Source organism: Pristiophorus japonicus, unplaced genomic scaffold (genome assembly GCF_044704955.1).
Source record: "Pristiophorus japonicus isolate sPriJap1 unplaced genomic scaffold, sPriJap1.hap1 HAP1_SCAFFOLD_3041, whole genome shotgun sequence".
Classification (NCBI taxonomy): Eukaryota; Metazoa; Chordata; class Chondrichthyes; family Pristiophoridae; genus Pristiophorus; species Pristiophorus japonicus.
In genome coordinates, this window is record NW_027252826.1 from 514 (window position 1) to 20,689 (window position 20,176).

The window sequence follows — 20,176 nt, forward strand, 5'->3', positions numbered from 1 at the left end:
CCACTTGTGCATCCCCGGTGCACAAGTCGCTGACCCCACTCGCCCCTCACCTCACCATCTCCCCCCCCCCCCCCCCCTCCCCCGCAACGATTCCACCTCCAGTAACCAGAGAGAGGGAGCAGCAGCAGAACAGAGCAGGAAGACCCCAGCCCTAGCCCACTCCCCAGCACACACAAGCAGGCCGGCTCCCCACCAGCCCCCCCCCTCTCCATCACCATCTCCTTCCATTCCCTTCCCCCCCCCCCTCCCCCCATGTGTTTATCCAGCTTCCCCTTAAATGCATCGATACTATTCGCCTCGAGCCCTCCCCCCTGGGGCAGCGAGTTCCACATTCTCACCCCGCTCTGGGTAAAGAAGTTCCTCCTGAATTTCCCCATTGGGTTGATCAGTGACCGTCTGATATTGGTGGCCCCCTAAGTTCTGGTCTCCCCCACAAGTGTGATAGAGAATTCAAACAGGCTCATTTAGACAGACTGTGAAAATTCACAGACCCCCCCCCCCCCCAAGTCAAGGCTGCTATATGCAGTTCGGCAAGTTGCATTAACTCATCAGTCAACTTGACATTTTCGGACCTTGGGTAGCGAGCCAATAAAACGTTAAAAGACTTTCAATTGAGCCAATAAGGTCAAAGAAGGCGAGTTCTTTTCTGTAAATTGATCCAGGCATAAATACAGCCATTTTGACCATGTGTCTCAGTAAGAACAAAGACCTGGCTTGAAGCCAAGCAGTTTGTTGCTCTCTGCCAAGATTAAAAAGTTAAAACCACCATTGGAGTTCGTATTTCATTGGAAATTAAGAGATCTAACAATTTGGAACATCTCTACATCTACCCGACCATAATTTTAACGCCCTCTATCCGGTTGCCCCTCAGCCTTCTCTTTACCGGAGAAAGGAGACTCTGTTTGCTCAGCCTTTTGCCGACAGGTTTGACCCCCCGAGTCCTTCCTGCACGAGACGACTGAAGGGGAGGGGACGAGAGGGAGGCAGAGCGTGTCTTCCTCAGACTGGCGGCTTTGTCCGCGACCATCGCATGCGCGCCCCCCCCCCCACCGCCGTGGCCATGCAACGGGCTACAGAGCCCCCACCCCCACAGGCTCCGATGGTGTTGGGGGTGGGGAAAGAGAGACTGGAAAGGGAGCGCTCGCCCTGGCACTTACTGGCGTCGACATTGTCGAGGGCGTTGGCCACGCCGTCCAGAGCTTCAAAGAAATCGTCGTCGTAAACCTTCTCGGTGTCGGGGCCCACTCGGTTCTGGTGGGCGGTGACCCGCATGTTGGGGTTCATCTGCTTCACTGCAGCTGCCGCCGTCTCTGACTTCATTTTCTGCGCCAGAGGGAGGGAGGGAGGAGGCATTAAGATCAGAAATAAGGGAGCAGGAAGTCGGCCATTCGGCCCCTCGAGCCTGCGCCGCCATTTAATACGACCGCGGCTGATCCCATCATGGACTCGGCTCCACTTCCCCGCCCGCCCCCTTATCGGTTAAGAAACTGTCTATCTCTGTCTTAAATTTATTCAATGTCCCGGCTTCCACAGCTCCCCGAGGCAGCGAATTCCACAGATTTACGAGAAGAAATTCCTCCTCATCTCAGTTTTAAATGGGCCCCTTATTCTAAGACCATGCCCCCCTAGCTCTAGTCTCCCCTCATCAGGGGAAACATCCTCTCTGCATCCACCTTGTCGAGCCCCCCCCATAATCTGATACGTCTCGATAAGATCGCCTGAATTCCATGAGTTGAGGCCCAACCTACTCAACTTAGCGGGAGGCAAGCGGTAGGATTGGCTCGAAATGCTCGTACAGGGTCACCGTGACCTGCTCCCACCCGCGATTCACCCCCCGCCCCTCCACCCACTGTCCGCCGCCCACCAATCCCCCCCCCCCCCCGCGCCTCCTACTCACGGTCACGTCCCACGGCCTGAAGAGGAACTGCCGGTTGAGATTGGACTTCTCGATGGTGTCCATGTCGGTGACGGTGAGCTCCCCACCATCGCCGCATGCCAGCCCGATCATGGCAAAGTTCTTCAGCAGCTCACAGCCGATGGCTCCGGCACCGACCTGCAGGGTTGAGGGGGGAGAGAAAGAGAGAGAGAGATCAGTCACAGGTAACTTGGCCGAGAGGCAGCAACACTCACACACAGTCCCCAGTTGGGCTAAGCCTGCACGGACCTACCAGGAAATACTTGAGCTTGGAGAGTCTCTCCTGCATGGCGGCTCCAAACACCGCGATCTGCCCGTCGTAACGGCAGTTCCTCTACAAAAAAAAAAGGGGGGGGGGGGGGGAAACAAAAAAAATGAACACTGTTACCAGCGACTTTCTGACAACACACCAAGGGGGAGGAGGGAGGCCGTTCAACCACCGACTGTTTAAACCACCGCCTGCCCCGCGCATGGTCACATTCCGTGTCTCGCTGGGGCTCTCTCTCTCTTCCGCCCGCCCCCCCCTCCGGGTCAGAAGGCCGAGGGCTCGAACCACCATTCCAGAGACACGAGCCCCATAACCCAGGCACGACACTCCCCCAGGGCAGCGCCGCACTGTGGGAGGGGCGGTAGTGAGGGAGCCCCGCACTGTGGGAGGGGCGGTACTGAGGGAGCCCCGCACTGTCGGAGGGGCGGTACTGAGGGAGCGCCGCACTGTCGGAGGGGCGGTACCGAGGGAGCGCCGCACTGTCGGAGGGGCGGTACCGAGGGAGCCCCGCACTGTCGGAGGGGCGGTACTGAGGGAGCGCCGCACTGTCGGAGGGGCGGTACTGAGGGAGCCCCGCACTGTCGGAGGGGCGGTACTGAGGGAGCGCCGCACTGTCGGAGGGGCGGTACCGAGGGAGCGCCGCACTGTCGGAGGGGCGGTACCGAGGGAGCGCCGCACTGTCGGAGGGGCGGTACCGAGGGAGCGCCGCACTGTCGGAGGGGCGGTACCGAGGGAGCGCCGCACTGTCGGAGGGGCCCTCTTTCGGATGAGACATTAAACCGAGGCCCTGTCTGCCCCCTCGGGTGGAAGTAAAAGATCCCGGGGCCACTATTGGAAGAAGAGCAGGGGGAGTTCTCCCCGGTGTCCTGGGGCCAATATTTATCCCTGGACCAACATCACTAAAACAGACGATCCGGGTCATTATCACATCGCGGTGTGTGGGAGCTTGCTGTGCGCAAATTGCCGTTTCCCACAATACAACAGTGAGCGCACTCCAAAAGTACTTCATTGGCTGTAAAGCGCGTTGAGATGTCCGGTGGTTGCGAAAGGCGCTATATAAATGCAAGTCTTTCTTCGTCTTAGTTTGAAGTCCTGTTGCCGATCACGTACCTCAGATTCTCTCCCACAGGCGCCTGCTCCCTGGGGGTGACTCATCCCCAAAGCCCAGACCGGACACAGCACCGAGCGGACTGGAAGATCGCACCGGGCTGTCCCGCCAGGGTAACGAGGTCCCGCAAGCGGGCGGGCTCAACCACGGGCCGCGCGCGCGCACACACTTCCGCCGCTCCGTGTCCAAAAGTAACGAGGCTCCCCGGAAACGGCAACACCCAGGAAGCACGGGAATAAACCTTTGTGTTACTGTTCCTGCAACATCAATGATCAGGCCACGGGACAGCGCCAGAATCACTTTCGAATGCAGGGTGCCCACCGCGAGCTTCGGCCCGGCCGGTGGCAGAATATACCAGCCTCCGCCCGCCCGCTGATCACATTCTAGCCGGCGTCCCCCAACACCCCCCCCCCCCTCCCACACAGGTAGTTCAGTACCCGAGTGGGGGGGGGGGGGGGGGGGGTTGTCCATCATCATGGGCAGTCCCTCGGAATCGAGGAAGACTTGCTTCCGCTCTTAACGCGAGTCCTTAGGTGGCTGAACAGCCCAATACGGGAGCCACAGTCCCTGTCACAGGGTGGGACAGACAGTGGTTGAGGGAAGGGGAGGGTGGGACTGGTTTGCCGCACGCTCCTTCCGCTGCCTGCGCTTGGTTTCTGCACGCTCTCGGCGACGAGACTCGAGGTGCTCCGCGCCCTCCCGGATGCACTTCCTCCACTCGGGGCGATCTTTACATAACGTAAGAAATGGCAGGAGTCAGCCATACGGCCCCTCGAGCCTGCTCCGCCATTCAATAAGATCATTGGCTGATCATCGACCTCAACTCCACTTTCCCGCCCGATCCCTCGATTCCCCTCGAGTCCAAAACTCTATCGATCTCGGCCTTGAATATACTCAATGACTGAGCCTCCGCAGCCCTCTGGGGCAGAGAATTCCAAAGACTCACCACCCTCCGAGTGAAGAAATTCCTCCTCATCTCAGTCCTAAATGGCCGAGCCCTTATCCTGAGACTGTGTGACCCCCCCCTGGTTCTAGACTCCCCAGCCCCGGGGGGGAAACACCCTCCCTGCATCTACCCTGTCAATCCCCCTCAGAATCGGAGATGTTTCAACGAGATCACCACTCGTTGTTCTAAACTCCAGAGAGTATCGGCCCAGTCTGCTCAATCTCTCAGCACAAGACAGCCCTCTCAGCCCAGGAGTAATAGAACCACTTCCCATTGAAGGCAACCTGACATTCTAACCCCACACCCACCCCCTTCACCCCACAGCTGACCCCGCGCGATCCGGGCCTATACTTACGAAGCCGCAGGTTTCGGCGGTGAGCGAGGCCTCGTTCTCCTCGGGCAGGGTCTCCAGCGAATCAAAGTACAGCCACTGCATGATGGGCGTGAATTTGCCGGTGCAAGACTGAAATGGGAAGGGGGGGGAGGAGAGGCGATAAGAGAGGCAGGCGTTAGCACCGACAGGTGTAAGAAATTGCGAATTGAAAGAGATAACTCGAGACCAAAAGGTCTCTTCAGACTGGCGTTACGGGAGCGGTAGTTCCAATTATAGTCAAACACAGCACACAATCAGGATAGACGTACGACCATGACAAGTAGCTGGTACTAGTCCCAATCGGACTCATGAATCAGATTCATTCCACGGTACAATAACTAAAGCGACTTGAACAGCGTGAACATCAATGACTGGCGACAAGCAGCTCCAAACATCTCAAGGCCAAGAATGGCCTGTCTGACTCCAACTGTGCGAGGGTAAATGTGAAGGAAGGGTTTCACCCAAAAGTTCAGACAAAGAACTCGACACGCCATCGGTCAAATGGTCCTGTCCATATCCTACAACAGGCGCAGCCCTAAAACAGGGAATAAAAGACCGAGAAAGCGTTTCAGGGTGGACAGTGACGATATGAACTGTTCGTACCACCAGCCATCTGTCCGATCGGGACTAGTACCAACTACTTGTCATGGTCGTACGTCTATCCTGATTGTGTGTTGTGTTGGGACTATATTGGAACTACCGCTCCCTTAATAAAATGCCTTATAACTCCCAATACCCTGTGACCCGTGGTGCTAATCTTACACGGGTCACACGAACGCGAGGAAGGCAGGCGCCCGCCAGCATCGCGAAAGGCCGGAGAACAAATCCCCCCCCCCCCCCCCCCCACCGCGACTCGCCACCTTGGTTGCAGACGCCCCACTATAACCGGTGCTCTCCACATCGCCCCTTCCTGCCGTTGCTGAGCGTCACTGGGCACACAACAGCAAGGGCCCCGTTGGTACCTCAACCAAAGGACCATTCTTCACTTGCAGGGGGAGACACAACTGGACCCGATCCTGTGCTCTGTGACCCGCGTTGTTTAGAGACAGACAGATGCCAGTGGGGACGTAAGAAATAGGAGTCGGCCATTCGGCCCCTCGAGCCCTGCTCCGCCATTTAATACGACCGTGGCTGATCCGATCATGGACTCAGCTCCACTTCCCTGCCCGCCCCCTTATCGGTTAAGAAACTGTCTATCTCTGTCTTAAATATATTCAATGTCCCGGCTTCCACAGCTCTCTGAGGCAGCGAATTCCACAGATTTACAACCCTCTGAGAGAAGAAATTCCTCCTCATCTCAGTTTTAAATGGGCGGCCCCTTATTCTAAGACCATGCCCCCTAGTTTTAGTCTCCCCCATCACTGGAAACATCCTCTCTGCATCCACCTTGTCGAGCCCCCTCAAAATCTGATACGTTTCGATAAGATCACCTCTCATTCTTCTGAGTTCCAATGAGTAGAGGCCCAACCTACTCAACCTTTCCTCATAAGTCACCCCCCTCATCCCTGGAATCAACCGAGTGAACCTTCGCTGAACTGCCTCCAAAGCAAAGTCTATCCTTTCGTAAATACGGAGACCAGAACTGCACGCAGTACTCCAGGTGTGGCCTCACCAATACCCTGTATAACTGGAGCAAGACTTCCCTGCTTTTATACTCCATCCCCTTTTGTAATAAAGGCCAAGATACCATTGGCCTTCCTGATCACTTGCTGTACCTGCATACTAACCTTTTGTGTTTCATGCACAAGGACCCCCAGGTCCCGCTGTACTGTGGCACTTTGCAATCTTTCCCCATTTAAATAATAACTTGCTCTTTGATTTTTTCTCTTTCAAAGTGCATGACCTCACACTTTCTAACATTATACTCCATCTGCAAAAGTTTTGCCCACTCACTTAGTCTGTCTATGTCCTTTTGCAGATTTTTTGCGTCCTCCTCACACATTGCTTTTCCTCCCATCTTTGTATCAGCAAACTTGGCTACGTTACACTCAATCCCTTCTTCCAAGTCGTTAATATAGATTGTAAATAGTTGGGGTCCCAGCACTGATCCCTGCGGCACCCCACTAGTTACTGATTGCCAACCCGAGAATGACCCATTTATCCCGACTCTCTGTTTTCTGTTAGTTAGCCAATCCTCTAACCATACTAATATATTATCCCCAACTCCGTGAACTTTTATCTTGTGCAGTAACCTTTTATGTGGCACCTTGTCAAATGCCTTCTGGAAGTCCAAATACACCACATCCACTGGTTCCCCTTTATCCACCCTGTTCGTTACATCCTCAAAGAACTCCAGCAAATTTGTCAAACATGACTTCCCCTTCATAAATCCATGCTGACTCTGCCTGATCGAATTTTGCTTTTCCAAATGTCCTGCTACTGCTTCTTTAATAATGGACTCCAAAATTTTCCCAACCACAGATGTTAGGCTAACTGGTCTATAGTTTCCTGCTTTCTGTCTGCCTCCTTTTTTAAACAGGGGCGTTACATTTGCAGTTTTCCAATCTGCTGGGACCGCCCCAGAATCCAGGGAATTTTGATAAATTACAACCAATGCATCCACTATCCCTGCCGCTACTTCTCTTAAGACCCTAGGATGCAAGGCCATCAGGTCCACTCACAATGTGATCAGGAACCCTGGCCGTTCTTTTTAAACGAGAGGTTGACTGCAACAGTCACATCGCCAACCGCCTTGCACACGTGCACAGATCAGGGACGAAACTGTATGTCTGTCTCCCTCTGTGCTTGCGGGACAATTCTAAAACTGAGGCGCACTGACCCGTAACACCTCCGAAACCCCGGCGGCCCTCTGGAAAGAGGGCAGAGACACGAGAAGAGAGTGTGTTTTATTCCGGGGAAGGAGGGGGATAAAAGCCCTATTCCTTGCTGCGATCACAAGCCACGTGGGTACGAGCTGTCAAAAGCCCCCCCAGTGACCACAGCGGGCAGGATCGAGCGCACAGCGCGAGATAGACAGCGGCAGAAATAGCACGGGCAGCGGCTGACTTTACGCCGCGTCGAAACAGGACGCCGGCTGCCGTAATGTGACGGGAAAAATGTCCGAAAGCAACGAGGTCCGCCGGGAACCGCACGCGTCCCGGCGAGCACGGGAACCTCTTTTGGAGTTGCTGTTCCTGCAGCTATCAATGACCAGGCAACGGGAGAGTGCCGCAATCACTTTCGAATGCGGGGGGTGGGAGGGAAATGAGAGATCACGTCACCCGGAGCCCCGTTCAGCAACGGGGGCTTCACAGAAACATAGAAAATAGGAGCAGGAGTAGGCCATTCGGCCCCTCGAGCCTGCACCATTCAATATGATCATGGCTGATCCTCTCTCAACACCATATTCCCGCTTTCTCCCCATACCCCTTGATGCCTTTTGTGTCTAGAAATCTATATCTCCCTCTTAAATATATTCAGTGACTTGGCCTCCACAGCCTTCTGTGGTAGAAAATTCCACAGGTTCACCTCCCTCGGAGTGAAAACATTTCTCCTCATCTCGCTCCTAAATTTCCTACCCCGTATCCTGAGACTGTGTGACCCCTTGTTCTAGACTTCCCAGCCCCGGGGGAAACATCCTCCCAGCAACCAGTCTGTCCAACTCCGTCAGAATTTTATACCTTTCAATGAGATCCCCTCTCATTCTTCTAAACTCCAGTGAATACAGGCCCAGTCGACCCAATCTCTCCTCATACGACAGTCCTGCCATCCCAGGAATCAGTCTGGTGAACCTTCGCTGCACTCCCTCTATGGCAAGTATATCCTTCCTTAGGTAAGGAGACCAAAAGTGCTCACAATACTCCAGGTGCGGTCTCACCAGGGCCCTGTATAACTGGAGTAAGACCTCCTTGCTCCTGTACTCAAACCCTCTTGCAATGGAGGCCAACATACCATTGGCCTTCCTCACTGCTTGCTGCACCTGCGTGTCTGCTTTCAATGACTGGTGTACAAGGAAGCCCAGGTCCCTCTGTACATCGACACTTCCCAAGCCATCACCATTTAGATAATACTTGTTTTGTTCAGGAGCGGCGGTTTTGAGCATAATCGGATAACGGCACGCGATGGATAGATTTGGTGGACGTAGAACCAGTGACCGATGAACGAAACGACGGCTCCTGGAACAGACGGAGAGGCAGACCGGTGCTCTCCGATCAGCCGTCTCCCCCGTTTGGTCGTTCCTTGCGCTGGAGGGGTTGTGCGGCCGGGTCCAACATGAGGTGGTTCCTCCTCCTCCCCCATCCCCCTCCCCACGCCTGTTTCTCTCTCTCTCTCTCAGCTGCCTGTTTTATATCCCTAATTTCGATGGGCCAGCACCTTGTGTCAATCATTTTTACCCAATTGTCCAATTACGGGGGAGTCATAGGCAGTCCCTCGGAATCGAGGAAGACTTGCTTCCACTCTTTAAAAAATGAGTTAGGTGACTGTACAGCCCAATACGGGGAGCCACAGTCCCCGTCACAGGTGGGACAGACAGTGGTTGAGGGAAGGGGAGGGTGGGACTGGTTTGCCGCACGCTCCTTCCGCTGCCTGCGCTTGGTTTCTGCACGCTCTCGGCGACGAGACTCGAGGTGCTCAGCGCCCCTCCCGGATGCTCTTCCTCCACTTGGGGCGGGACTGGTCTTTGGGCCCGGGGACTCCAAAGTGGGAAAACTTCACAGTTGTCCACGTCATACTGCATCTGCCACGTGTTTGCCCACTCACTCAACCGATCGAAAAATCGCCTTGCAGGGTCTTTGCATTCTCCTCTCAAACCCCCCCCCCCACCTAGCTTTGTGGCGTGAGCAAAGGTGGAAATATGACATTTGCTACGCTGTACCTTCATCACTTCCTGCGCTGCCACCCCTCCGATGAAGGCATTGACCGGGGCCAAGTCCCCAGCGGCCACGTAGGCCAGCTTGCGGACCAGGCCCTCGTCCAGTAACTCCAGCCGGCTGCAGGGCGAGGACTTCTCGTTCACGCCCTTGGTCAGGTTCACCAGCTCGTCGGCATCCGCCTGGGGGAAGAGAATAAAAAAAACATAAAGAAATTTACAGGGGCAGGAGGAGGCCATTTCCGGCGCATCGTGTCCTGCGCCGGCCGAAACAGAGCCGCACGGCCCTCGGTCAGCAGCCCTGAAGGTTACATACAAACCGATGGACAATGGCAGAAAGGCAAAGGGCACCCAGCCCAACCAGTCCGCCCCACACAACCGCGACACCCCTTGCACTGAAACATTCTACGCTCCACCCCAACCAGAGCCACGTGATCCCCTGGGAGAGGCATAAACCAGATGACCCAGGCCAATTTAGGGAGAGAAAATCTGGGGAAATTCTCCCCCCCCTTCCTGTACCCCCCCCCCCAAAATCCACCCACCCTGCGCTCGCATCCCCTGTACCCAGTCTGCGCCGATCAGACATTTTGACCGCCTCCCTGCACTCTCCACTCGCTACCAACACCAACCCCTGTACCCGCCAGTCGCTAACACCATGCCCCCTGTACCCGCCAGTCGCTAACACCATGCCCCCTGTACCCGCCAGTCGCTAACACCCGCCCTGTACCCGCCAGTCGCTAACACCCACCCTGTACCCGCCAGTCGCTAACACCATGCCCCCTGTACCCGCCACTCGCTAACACCATGCCCCCTGTACCCGCCAGTCGCTAACACCCACCCCGTACCCACCAGTCGCTAACACCCACCCCTGTACCCGCCAGTCGCTAACACCCACCCCTGTACCCGCCAGTCGCTAACACCCACCCCTGTACCCGCCAGTCGCTAACACCCACCCCTGTACCCGCCAGTCGCTAACACCCACCCCTGTACCCGCCAGTCGCTAACACCCACCCCTGTACCCGCCAGTCGCTAACACCGACCCCTGTACCCGCCAGTCGCTAACACCCACCCCTGTACCCACCACTCGCTAACACCATGCCCCCTGTACCCGCCAGTCGCTAACACCATGCCCCCTGTACCCGCCACTCGCTAACACCCACCCCGTACCCGCCAGTCGCTAACACCCACCCCTGTACCCGGCAGTCGCTAACACCCACCCCTGTACCCGCCAGTCGCTAACACCCACCCCTGTACCCGCCAGTCGCTAACACCGACCCCTGTACCCGCCAGTCGCTAACACCCACCCCTGTACCCGCCAGTCGCTAACACCATGCCCCCTGTACCCACCGCTCGCTAACACCCACCCCTGTACCCGCCAGTCGCTAACACCCACCCCTGTACCCGTCCCTTGCTAACACCCACCCCTGTACCCGCCAGTCGCTAACACTATGCCCCCTGTACCCGCCAGTCGCTAACACCCAGCCCTGTACTCGCCAGTCGCTAACACCATGTCCCTGTACCCGCCAGTCGCTAACACCCACCCCTGTACCCACCAGTCGCTAACACCATGCCCCCTGTACCCGCCAGTCGCTAACACCCACCCTGTACCCGCCAGTCGCTAACACCATGCCCCCTGTACCCACCAGTCGCTAACACCATGCCCCCTGTACCCGCCAGTCGCTAACACCATGCCCCCTGTACCCGCCAGTCGCTAACACCCACCCCTGTACCCGCCAGTCGCTAACACCCACCCCTGTACCCGCCAGTCGCTAACACCCACCCCTGTACCCGTCCCTTGCTAACACCCACCCCTGTACCCGTCCCTTGCTAACACCCACCCCTGTACCCGCCAGTCGCTAACACCATGCCCCCTGTACCCACCACTCGCTAACACCCAACCCTGTGCCCACCAGTCGCTAATACCATGCCCCCTGTACCCGTCCCTTGCTAACACCCACCCCTGTACCCGTCCCTTGCTAACACCACCCCTGTACCCGCCAGTCGCTAACACCATGCCCCCTGTACCCGCCAGTCGCTAACACCATGCCCCCTGTACCCGCCAGTCGCTAACACCCACCCCTGTGCCCGCCAGTCGCTAACACCCACCCCGTACCCGCCAGTCGCTAACACCCACCCCTGTACCCACCACTCGCTAACACCACCCCTGTACCCGCCAGTCGCTAACACCATGCCCCCTGTACCCGCCAGTCGCTAACACCCACCCCTGTGCCCGCCAGTCGCTAACACCCACCCCTGTACCCGCCAGTCGCTAACACCCACCCCGTACCCGCGTCGCTAACACCATGCCCCCTGTACCCGCCAGTCGCTAACACCCACCCCTGTGCCCGCCAGTCGCCAACACCCACCCCTGTACCCGCCAGTCGCTAACACCCACCCCGTACCCGCCAGTCGCTGACACCCACCCCTGTACCCGCCAGTCGCTAACACCATGCCCCCTGTACCCGCCAGGCGCTAACACCCACCCCTGTACCCGCCAGTCGCTAACACCCACCCCTGTACCCGTCCCTTGCTAACACCCAGCCCTGTACCCGCCAGTCACTAACACCCACCCCGTACCCGCCAGTCGCTAACACCATGCCCCCTGTACCCGCCAGTCGCTAACACCTACCCCTGTACCCGCCAGTCGCTAACACCACCCCTGTACCCGCCAGTCGCTAACACCTACCCCTGTACCCGCCAGTCGCTAACACCACCCCTGTACCCGCCAGTCGCTAACACCACCCCTGTACCCGCCAGTCGCTAACACCACCCCTGTACCCACCATGCGCTAACACCACCCCTGTACCCACCATTCGCTAACACCACCCCTGTACCCGCCAGTCGCTAACAGCCACCCCTGTACCCACCATTCGCTAACACCACCCCTGTACCCGCCAGTCGCTAACAGCCACCCCTGTACCCGTCCCTTGCTAACACCCAGCCCTGTACCCGCCAGTCGCTAACACCCACCCCGTACCCGCCAGTCGCTAACACCATGCCCCCTGTACCCGCCAGGCGCTAACAGCCACCCCTGTACCCGCCAGTCGCTAACACCATGCCCCCTGTACCCGTCCCTTGCTAACACCCACCCCTGTACCCGCCAGTCGCTAACACCCACCCCTGTACCCGCCAGTCGCTAACACCCACCCCTGTACCCGCCAGTCGCTAACACCATGCCCCCTGTACCCGCCAGGCGCTAACAGCCACCCCTGTACCCGCCAGTCGCTAACACCCACCCCTGTACCCGTCCCTTGCTAACACCCACCCCTGTACCCACCAGTCGCTAACACCCACCCCTGTACCCGTCCCTTGCTAACACCCACCCCTGTGCCCGCCAGTCGCTAACACCACCCCTGTATCCGCCAGTCGCTAACACCATGCCCCCTGTACCCGCCACTCGCTAACACAACCCCTGTACCCGTCGTGTCGCTCACAGACATTCTCGCTCGCCCCCTCCCTGCGCCCGCCGCCGCGACGTACGCACCTGATGCCTGGGCCGGGGCAGGCGGCAGTTTTTCTTCACGAACTCGTGCAGCGCCTGGAAGGCGACGTGCAGCTGTGCCGGATGCTCAAACTTGGCAAAGTCCGTGGTCAGGATGTCCGGATCGACCAGCGATGCCTTCAAGGATTTCTGGGGAAGGAGGGGGGGGGGGGGGGGGGGAAACGAAGACTTGCGTTAGCGGCACCCCAGGGAACAGAAACCCACGCGGCAACGCCCCCGCGAACCAGCAGTCAGCCGCGAGCGGCGAACCACTTGCATAAAAATTAGGAGTCGGCCATTCGGCCCCTCGAGCCTGCTCCGCCATTCAATGAGATCAGGGCTGATCTTCGACCTCAACTCCGCACTGCCGGAGGAGCGGTACTGAGGGAGCGCCGCACTGTCGGAGGGGCGGTACTGAGGGAGCCCCGCACTGTCGGAGGGGCGGTACTGAGGGAGCCCCGCACTGTGGGAGGGGCGGTACTGAGGGAGCCCCGCACTGTCGGAGGGGCGGTACTGAGGGAGCCCCGCACTGTCGGAGGGGCGGTACTGAGGGAGCGCCGCACTGTCGGAGGGGCGGTACTGAGGGAGCCCCGCACTGTCGGAGGGGCGGTACTGAGGGAGCCCCGCACTGTGGGAGGGGCAGTACTGAGGGAGCCCCGCACTGTCGGAGGGGCGGTACTGAGGGAGCCCCGCACTGTCGGAGGGCGGTACTGAGGGAGCCCCGCACTGTGGGAGGGGCAGTACTGAGGGAGCCCCGCACTGTCGGAGGGGCGGTACTGAGGGAGCCCCGCACTGTCGGAGGGGCGGTACTGAGGGAGCCCCGCACTGTCGGAGGGGCGGTACTGAGGGAGCCCCGCACTGTCGGAGGGGCGGTACTGAGGGAGCACCGCACTGTCGGAGGGGCGGTACTGAGGGAGCCCCGCACTGCCGGAGGGGCGGTACTGAGGGAGCCCCGCACTGTCGGAGGGGCAGTACTGAGGGAGCCCCGCACTGTCGGAGGGGCGGTACTGAGGGAGCACCGCACTGTCGGAGGGGCAGTACTGAGGGAGCCCCGCACTGTCGGAGGGGCAGTACTGAGGGAACCCCGCACTGTCGGAGGGGCAGTACTGAGGGAGCGCCGCACTGTCGGAGGGGCGGTACTGAGGGAGCGCCGCACTGCCGGAGGGGCGGTACTGAGGGACTGCCGCGAGCTGGTGAAAGGCGCCCGCGTAAGTTCAAGCTCACGCTTTCTTTATACTCACAAAGCTCAGCTTCTTGGCCATCTTGACCTGAGACACGATGCCTCCGCGGACGTAATCAGAGAATCCTGAAGTATCACAGATACTAAAAGTGTACGGACCTGCAAAAAGGGGAAGAGGCAACGATTGAGCAGACCTAGGCCGATATTCTCTGCCATTTACAAGAACGAGAGGCGGTTTCATTGAAACATACAAAATTCTCAAGGATTGACAGGGTAGATGCAGGGAGGGTGTTTCTCCCCCGGGGCTGGGGATTCTAGAACCAGGAGTCACACAGTCTCAGGATAAGGGGTCGGCCATTTAGGACGGAGATGAGGAGGAATTTCTTCACTCCGAGGGTGGTGAATCTTTGGAGTTCTCTGCCCCAGAGGGCTGTGGAGGCTCAGTCGTTGAGTGTATTCAAGCCAAGCGCTCTACTCGGAACTCCTTCACGGTAAACGAGCCAAAGGTGGGCAGAGGAAACGTTACAAGGGACCACCCTCAAAGCCTCCCTGATAAAGTGCAACATCCCCACCGATACCTGGGAGTCCCTGGGCCCAAAGACCAGTCCGCCCTAAGTGGAGGGAGTGCATCCGGGAGGGGCGCTGAGCACCTCGAGTCTCGTCGCCGAGAGCGTGCAGAAACCAAGCGCAGGCAGCGGAAGGAGCGTGCGGCATACATAGAAAATAGGTGCAGGAGTAGGCCATTCGGCCCTTCGAGCATGCACCACCATTCAATATGATCATGGCTGATCATGCAACTTCAGTACCCCATTCCTGCTTTCTCTCCATACCCCTTGGTCCCTTTAGCCGTAAGGGCCACATCTAACTCCCTTTTGAATATATCTAACGAACTGGCCCCAACAACTTTCTGTGGTAGAGAATTCCACAGGTTCACAATTATGAGTGAAGAAGTTTCTCCTCATCTCAGTCCTAAATGGCTTACCCCTTATCCTTAGACTGTGACCCCTGGTTCTGGACTGCCCCAACATCGGGAACATTCTTCCTGCATCTAATCCCTTCAGAATTTTATATGTTTCTATGAGATCCCCTCTCATTCTTCTAAATTCCAGTGAATATAAGCCTAGTCGATCCAGTCTTTCATATATGTCAGTCCTGCCATCCCGGGAATCAGTCTGGTGAACCTTCGCTGCACTCCCTCAATAGCAAGAACGTCCTTCCTCAGATTAGGAGACCAAAACTGCACACAATATTCCAGGTGAGACCTCACCAAGGCCCTGTACAACTGCAGTAAGACCTCCCTGCTCCTATACTCAAATCCTCTCGCTATGAAGGCCAACATGCCATTTGCCTTCACCGCCTGCTGTACCTGCATGCCAACTTTCAATGACTGATATACTATGACACCCAGGTCTCATTGTACCTCCCCTTTTCCTAATCTGTCACTATTCAGATAATATTCTGCCTTCGTGTTTTTGCCCCCAAAGTGGATAACCTCACATTTATCCACATTATACTGCATCTGCCAAGTATTTGCCCACTCACCTAACCTGTCCAAGTCACCCTGCAGCCTCTTAGCATCCTCCTCACAGCTCACACCGCCACCCAGCAGGTATAGAGGACAAAAGCAAGGAAGTTATGATGAACCTTTATAAAACACGGGTTCGGCCTCAACTGGAGTATTGTGTCCAATTCTGGCACCATACTTTAGGGAGGATGTGAAGGCCTTAGAGAGGGCACAGAAAGGATTGGCCAGAATGGTCCCGGGGGATGAGGGACTTCAGTGACGGGCAGAGACTGGAGAAGCTGGGGTCGTTCTCCTTGGAGCAGAGAAGGTTGAGGGGAGATTTGATCGAGGGTGTTCAAAATCACGAGGGGTGTGTGGACAGAGTAAGATCGAGGGAGACCGTTCCCATTGGCGGAAGGGTGGAGAACCAGAGGACGCAGATTTAAGGCAATCGGCAGAAAGGCCACATGAGGAACAACTTGTTTTCCGCAGCGAGTGGGGTTCGGTTCGGGAACGCGCTGCCCGAGAGGGCGACGGAGGCAGACTCAATCGCGGCTTTCAATAGGGAGTTGGAGAAGTAGCTGAAGGAATTTTATTTTACAGGGCTACGGGGAAAGGGCAGGGGGGGACTGGCTGAGGGGCGCTTGCAGAGAGCCGGCACGGGCTCGACGGGCCGAATGGCTTACTGCGGTGTTGTAATTGGGGTTACAGCTGTGCCTCAGCGGGTAGCACTCGTGCCTCGGAGTCAGAAGGTTGTGGGTTCAAGTCCCCACGACAGGAACCTGTCGAGGTCCTCCCCCGACCTGCGAGAGAACAGCTCCGCAGGTTGGGCTACAAGAGAACTGCTGTGGTGCACATCTTCGAGGGGGGGCGAGAGATCGGGGGCGAGAGATCGGGGGCGAGAGATCGGGGGCGAGAGATCGGGGGCGAGAGATCGGGGGCGAGAGATCGGGGGCGAGAGATCGGGGGCGAGAGATCGGGGGCGAGAGATCGGGGGCGAGAGATCGGGGGCGAGAGATCGGGGGCGAGAGATCGGGGGCGAGAGATCGGGGGCGAGAGATCGGGGGCGAGAGATCGGGGGCGAGAGATCGGGGGCGAGAGATCGGGGGCGAGAGATCGGGGGCGAGAGATCGGGGGCGAGAGATCGGGGGCGAGAGATCGGGGGCGAGAGATCGGGGGCGAGAGATCGGGGGCGAGAGATCGGGGGCGAGAGATCGGGGGCGAGAGATCGGGGGCGAGAGATCGGGGGCGAGAGATCGGGGGCGAGAGATCGGGGGCGAGAGATCGGGGGCGAGAGATCGGGGGCGAGAGATCGGGGGCGAGAGATCGGGGGCGAGAGATCGGGGCGAGAGATCGGGGGCGAGAGATCGGGGGCGAGAGATCGGGGGCGAGAGATCGGGGGCGAGAGATCGGGGGCGAGAGATCGGGGGCGAGAGATCGGGGGCGAGAGATCGGGGGCGAGAGATCGGGGGCGAGAGATCGGGGGCGAGAGATCGGGGGCGAGAGATCGGGGGCGAGAGATCGGGGGCGAGAGATCGGGGGCGAGAGATCGGGGGCGAGAGATCGGGGGCGAGAGATCGGGGGCGAGAGATCGGGGGCGAGAGATCGGGGGCGAGAGATCGGGGGCGAGAGATCGGGGGCGAGAGATCGGGGGCGAGAGATCGGGGGCGGAGGATCGGGGGCGAGAGATCGGGGGCGGAGGAGCGGGGGCGAGAGATCGGGGGCGGAGGAGCGGGGGCGAGAGATCGGGGGCGGAGGAGCGGGGGCGAGAGATCGGGGGCGGAGGAGCGGGGGCGAGAGATCGGGGGCGGAGGAGCGGGGGCGAGAGATCGGGGGCGGAGGAGCGGGGGCGAGAGATCGGGGGCGGAGGAGCGGGGGCGAGAGATCGGGGGCGGAGGAGCGGGGGCGAGAGATCGGGGGCGGAGGAGCGGGGCGAGAGATCGGGGGCGGAGCGGGGGCGAGAGATCGGGGGCGGAGGAGCGGGGGCGAGAGATCGGGGGCGGAGGAGCGGGGGCGAGAGATCGGGGGCGGAGGAGCGGGGGCGAGAGATCGGGGGCGGAGGAGCGGGGGCGAGAGATCGGGGGCGGAGGAGCGGGGGCGAGAGATCGGGGGCGGAGGAGCGGGGGCGAGAGATCGGGGGCGGAGGAGCGGGGGCGAGAGATCGGGGCGAGGGGGGCGAGAGATCGGGGGCGGAGGAGCGGGGGCGAGAGATCGGGGCGGAGGAGCGGGGGCGAGAGATCGGGGGCGGAGGAGCGGGGGCGAGAGATCGGGGGCGGAGGAGCGGGGGCGAGAGATCGGGGGCGGAGGAGCGGGGGCGAGAGATCGGGGGCGGAGGAGCGGGGGCGAGAGATCGGGGGCGGAGGAGCGGGGGCGAGAGATCGGGGGCGGAGGAGCGGGGGCGAGAGATCGGGGGCGGAGGAGCGGGGGCGAGAGATCGGGGGCGGAGGAGCGGGGGCGAGAGATCGGGGGCGGAGGAGCGGGGGCGAGAGATCGGGGGCGGAGGAGCGGGGGCGAGAGATCGGGGGCGGAGGAGCGGGGGCGAGAGATCGGGGGCGGAGGAGCGGGGGCGAGAGATCGGGGGCGGAGGAGCGGGGGCGAGAGATCGGGGGCGGAGGAGCGGGGGCGAGAGATCGGGGGCGGAGGAGCGGGGGCGAGAGATCGGGGCGGAGGAGCGGGGGCGAGAGATCGGGGGCGGAGGAGCGGGGGCGAGAGATCGGGGGCGGAGGAGCGGGGGCGAGAGATCGGGGGCGGAGGAGCGGGGGCGAGAGATCGGGGGCGGAGGAGCGGGGGCGAGAGATCGGGGGCGGAGGAGCGGGGGCGAGAGATCGGGGGCGGAGGAGCGGGGGCGAGAGATCGGGGGCGGAGGAGCGGGGGCGAGAGATCGGGGGCGGAGGAGCGGGGGCGAGAGATCGGGGGCGGAGGAGCGGGGGCGAGAGATCGGGGGCGGAGGAGCGGGGGCGAGAGATCGGGGGCGGAGGAGCGCGGGGGCGAGGGAGAGATCGGGGGCGGAGGAGCGGGGGCGAGAGATCGGGGGCGGAGGAGCGGGGGCGAGAGATCGGGGGCGGAGGAGCGGGGGCGAGAGATCGGGGGCGGAGGAGCGGGGGCGAGAGATCGGGGGCGGAGGAGCGGGGGCGAGAGATCGGGGGCGGAGGAGCGGGGGCGAGAGATCGGGGGCGGAGGAGCGGGGGCGAGAGATCGGGGGCGGAGGAGCGGGGGCGAGAGATCGGGGGCGGAGGAGCGGGGGCGAGAGATCGGGGGCGGAGGAGCGGGGGCGAGAGATCGGGGGCGGAGGAGCGGGGGCGAGAGATCGGGGGCGGAGGAGCGGGGGCGAGAGATCGGGGGCGGAGGAGCGGGGGCGAGAGATCGGGGGCGGAGGAGCGGGGGCGAGAGATCGGGGGCGGAGGAGCGGGGGCGAGAGATCGGGGGCGGAGGAGCGGGGGCGAGAGATCGGGGGCGGAGGAGCGGGGGCGAGATGCGGGGGCAGGAGCGGGGCGAGAGATCGGGGGCGGAGGAGCGGGGGCGAGAGATCGGGGGCGGAGGAGCGGGGGCGAGAGATCGGGGGCGGAGGAGCGGGGGCGAGAGATCGGGGGCGGAGGAGCGGGGGCGAGAGATCGGGGGCGGAGGAGCGGGGGCGAGAGATCGGGGGCGGAGGAGCGGGGGCGAGAGATCGGGGGCGGAGGAGCGGGGGCGAGAGATCGGGGGCGGAGGAGCGGGGGCGAGAGATCGGGGGCGGAGGAGCGGGGGCGAGAGATCGGGGGCGGAGGAGCGGGGGCGAGAGATCGGGGGCGGAGGAGCGGGGGCGAGAGATCGGGGGCGGAGGAGCGGGGGCGAGAGATCGGGGGCGGAGGAGCGGGGGCGAGAGATCGGGGGCGGAGGAGCGGGGGCGAGAGATCGGGGGCGGAGGAGCGGGGGCGAGAGATCGGGGGCGGAGGAGCGGGGGCGAGAGATCGGGGGCGGAGGAGCGGGGGCGAGAGATCGGGGGCGGAGGAGCGGGGGCGAGAGATCGGGGGCGGAGGAGCGGGGGCGAGAGATCGGGGGCGGAGGAGCGGGGGCGAGAGATCGGGGGCGGAGGAGCGGGGGCGAGAGATCGGGGGCGGAGGAGCGGGGGCGAGAGATCGGGGGCGGAGGAGCGGGGGCGAGAGATCGGGGGCGGAGGAGCGGGGGCGAGAGATCGGGGGCGGAGGAGCGGGGGCGAGAGATCGGGGGCGGAGGAGCGGGGGCGAGAGATCGGGGGCGGAGGAGCGGGGGCGAGAGATCGGGGGCGGAGGAGCGGGGGCGAGAGATCGGGGGCGGAGGAGCGGGGGCGAGAGATCGGGGGCGGAGGAGCGGGGGCGAGAGATCGGGGGCGGAGGAGCGGGGCGAGAGATCGGGGGCGAGGAGCGGGGGCGAGAGATCGGGGGCGGAGGAGCGGGGGCGAGAGATCGGGGCGGAGGAGCGGGGCGAGAGGTCGGGGGCGAGAGCGGGGCAGAGATCGGGGGCGGAGGACGGGCGAAGATCGGGGCGAGGAGCGGGCGTGAGATCGGGCGGAGGAGCGGGGGCGAGAGATCGGGGGGCGGGAGGGGCGGGGGCGAGAGATCGGGGGGCGGAGGAG

The 20,176-nt window shown here is 61.0% G+C and overlaps 1 protein-coding gene and 2 non-coding genes across 3 annotated transcripts; all 3 read right to left on the bottom strand.

The window, feature by feature from the left end:
- Window positions 1–1,050: 1,050 nt before the first annotated feature.
- On the bottom strand, window positions 1,051–14,240 carry LOC139249335 (ubiquitin-like modifier-activating enzyme 1; the record flags this gene model as incomplete). The annotated part of the gene is made up of 7 exons (XM_070872320.1): window positions 1,051–1,323; window positions 1,898–2,053; window positions 2,169–2,249; window positions 4,593–4,700; window positions 9,427–9,603; window positions 12,905–13,051; window positions 14,143–14,240. Coding segments are annotated over 7 exons (1,040 nt in total), but the record flags the coding sequence as incomplete, so codon positions are not given.
- LOC139249336 (small nucleolar RNA SNORA71) lies at window positions 3,474–3,605 on the bottom strand. The gene has a single exon (XR_011591133.1). It is a non-coding gene; the product is annotated as a small nucleolar RNA SNORA71 (small nucleolar RNA).
- Window positions 7,668–7,802, bottom strand: LOC139249337 (small nucleolar RNA SNORA71). Its single transcript, XR_011591134.1, has one exon. It is a non-coding gene; the product is annotated as a small nucleolar RNA SNORA71 (small nucleolar RNA).
- Window positions 14,241–20,176: the final 5,936 nt, after the last annotated feature.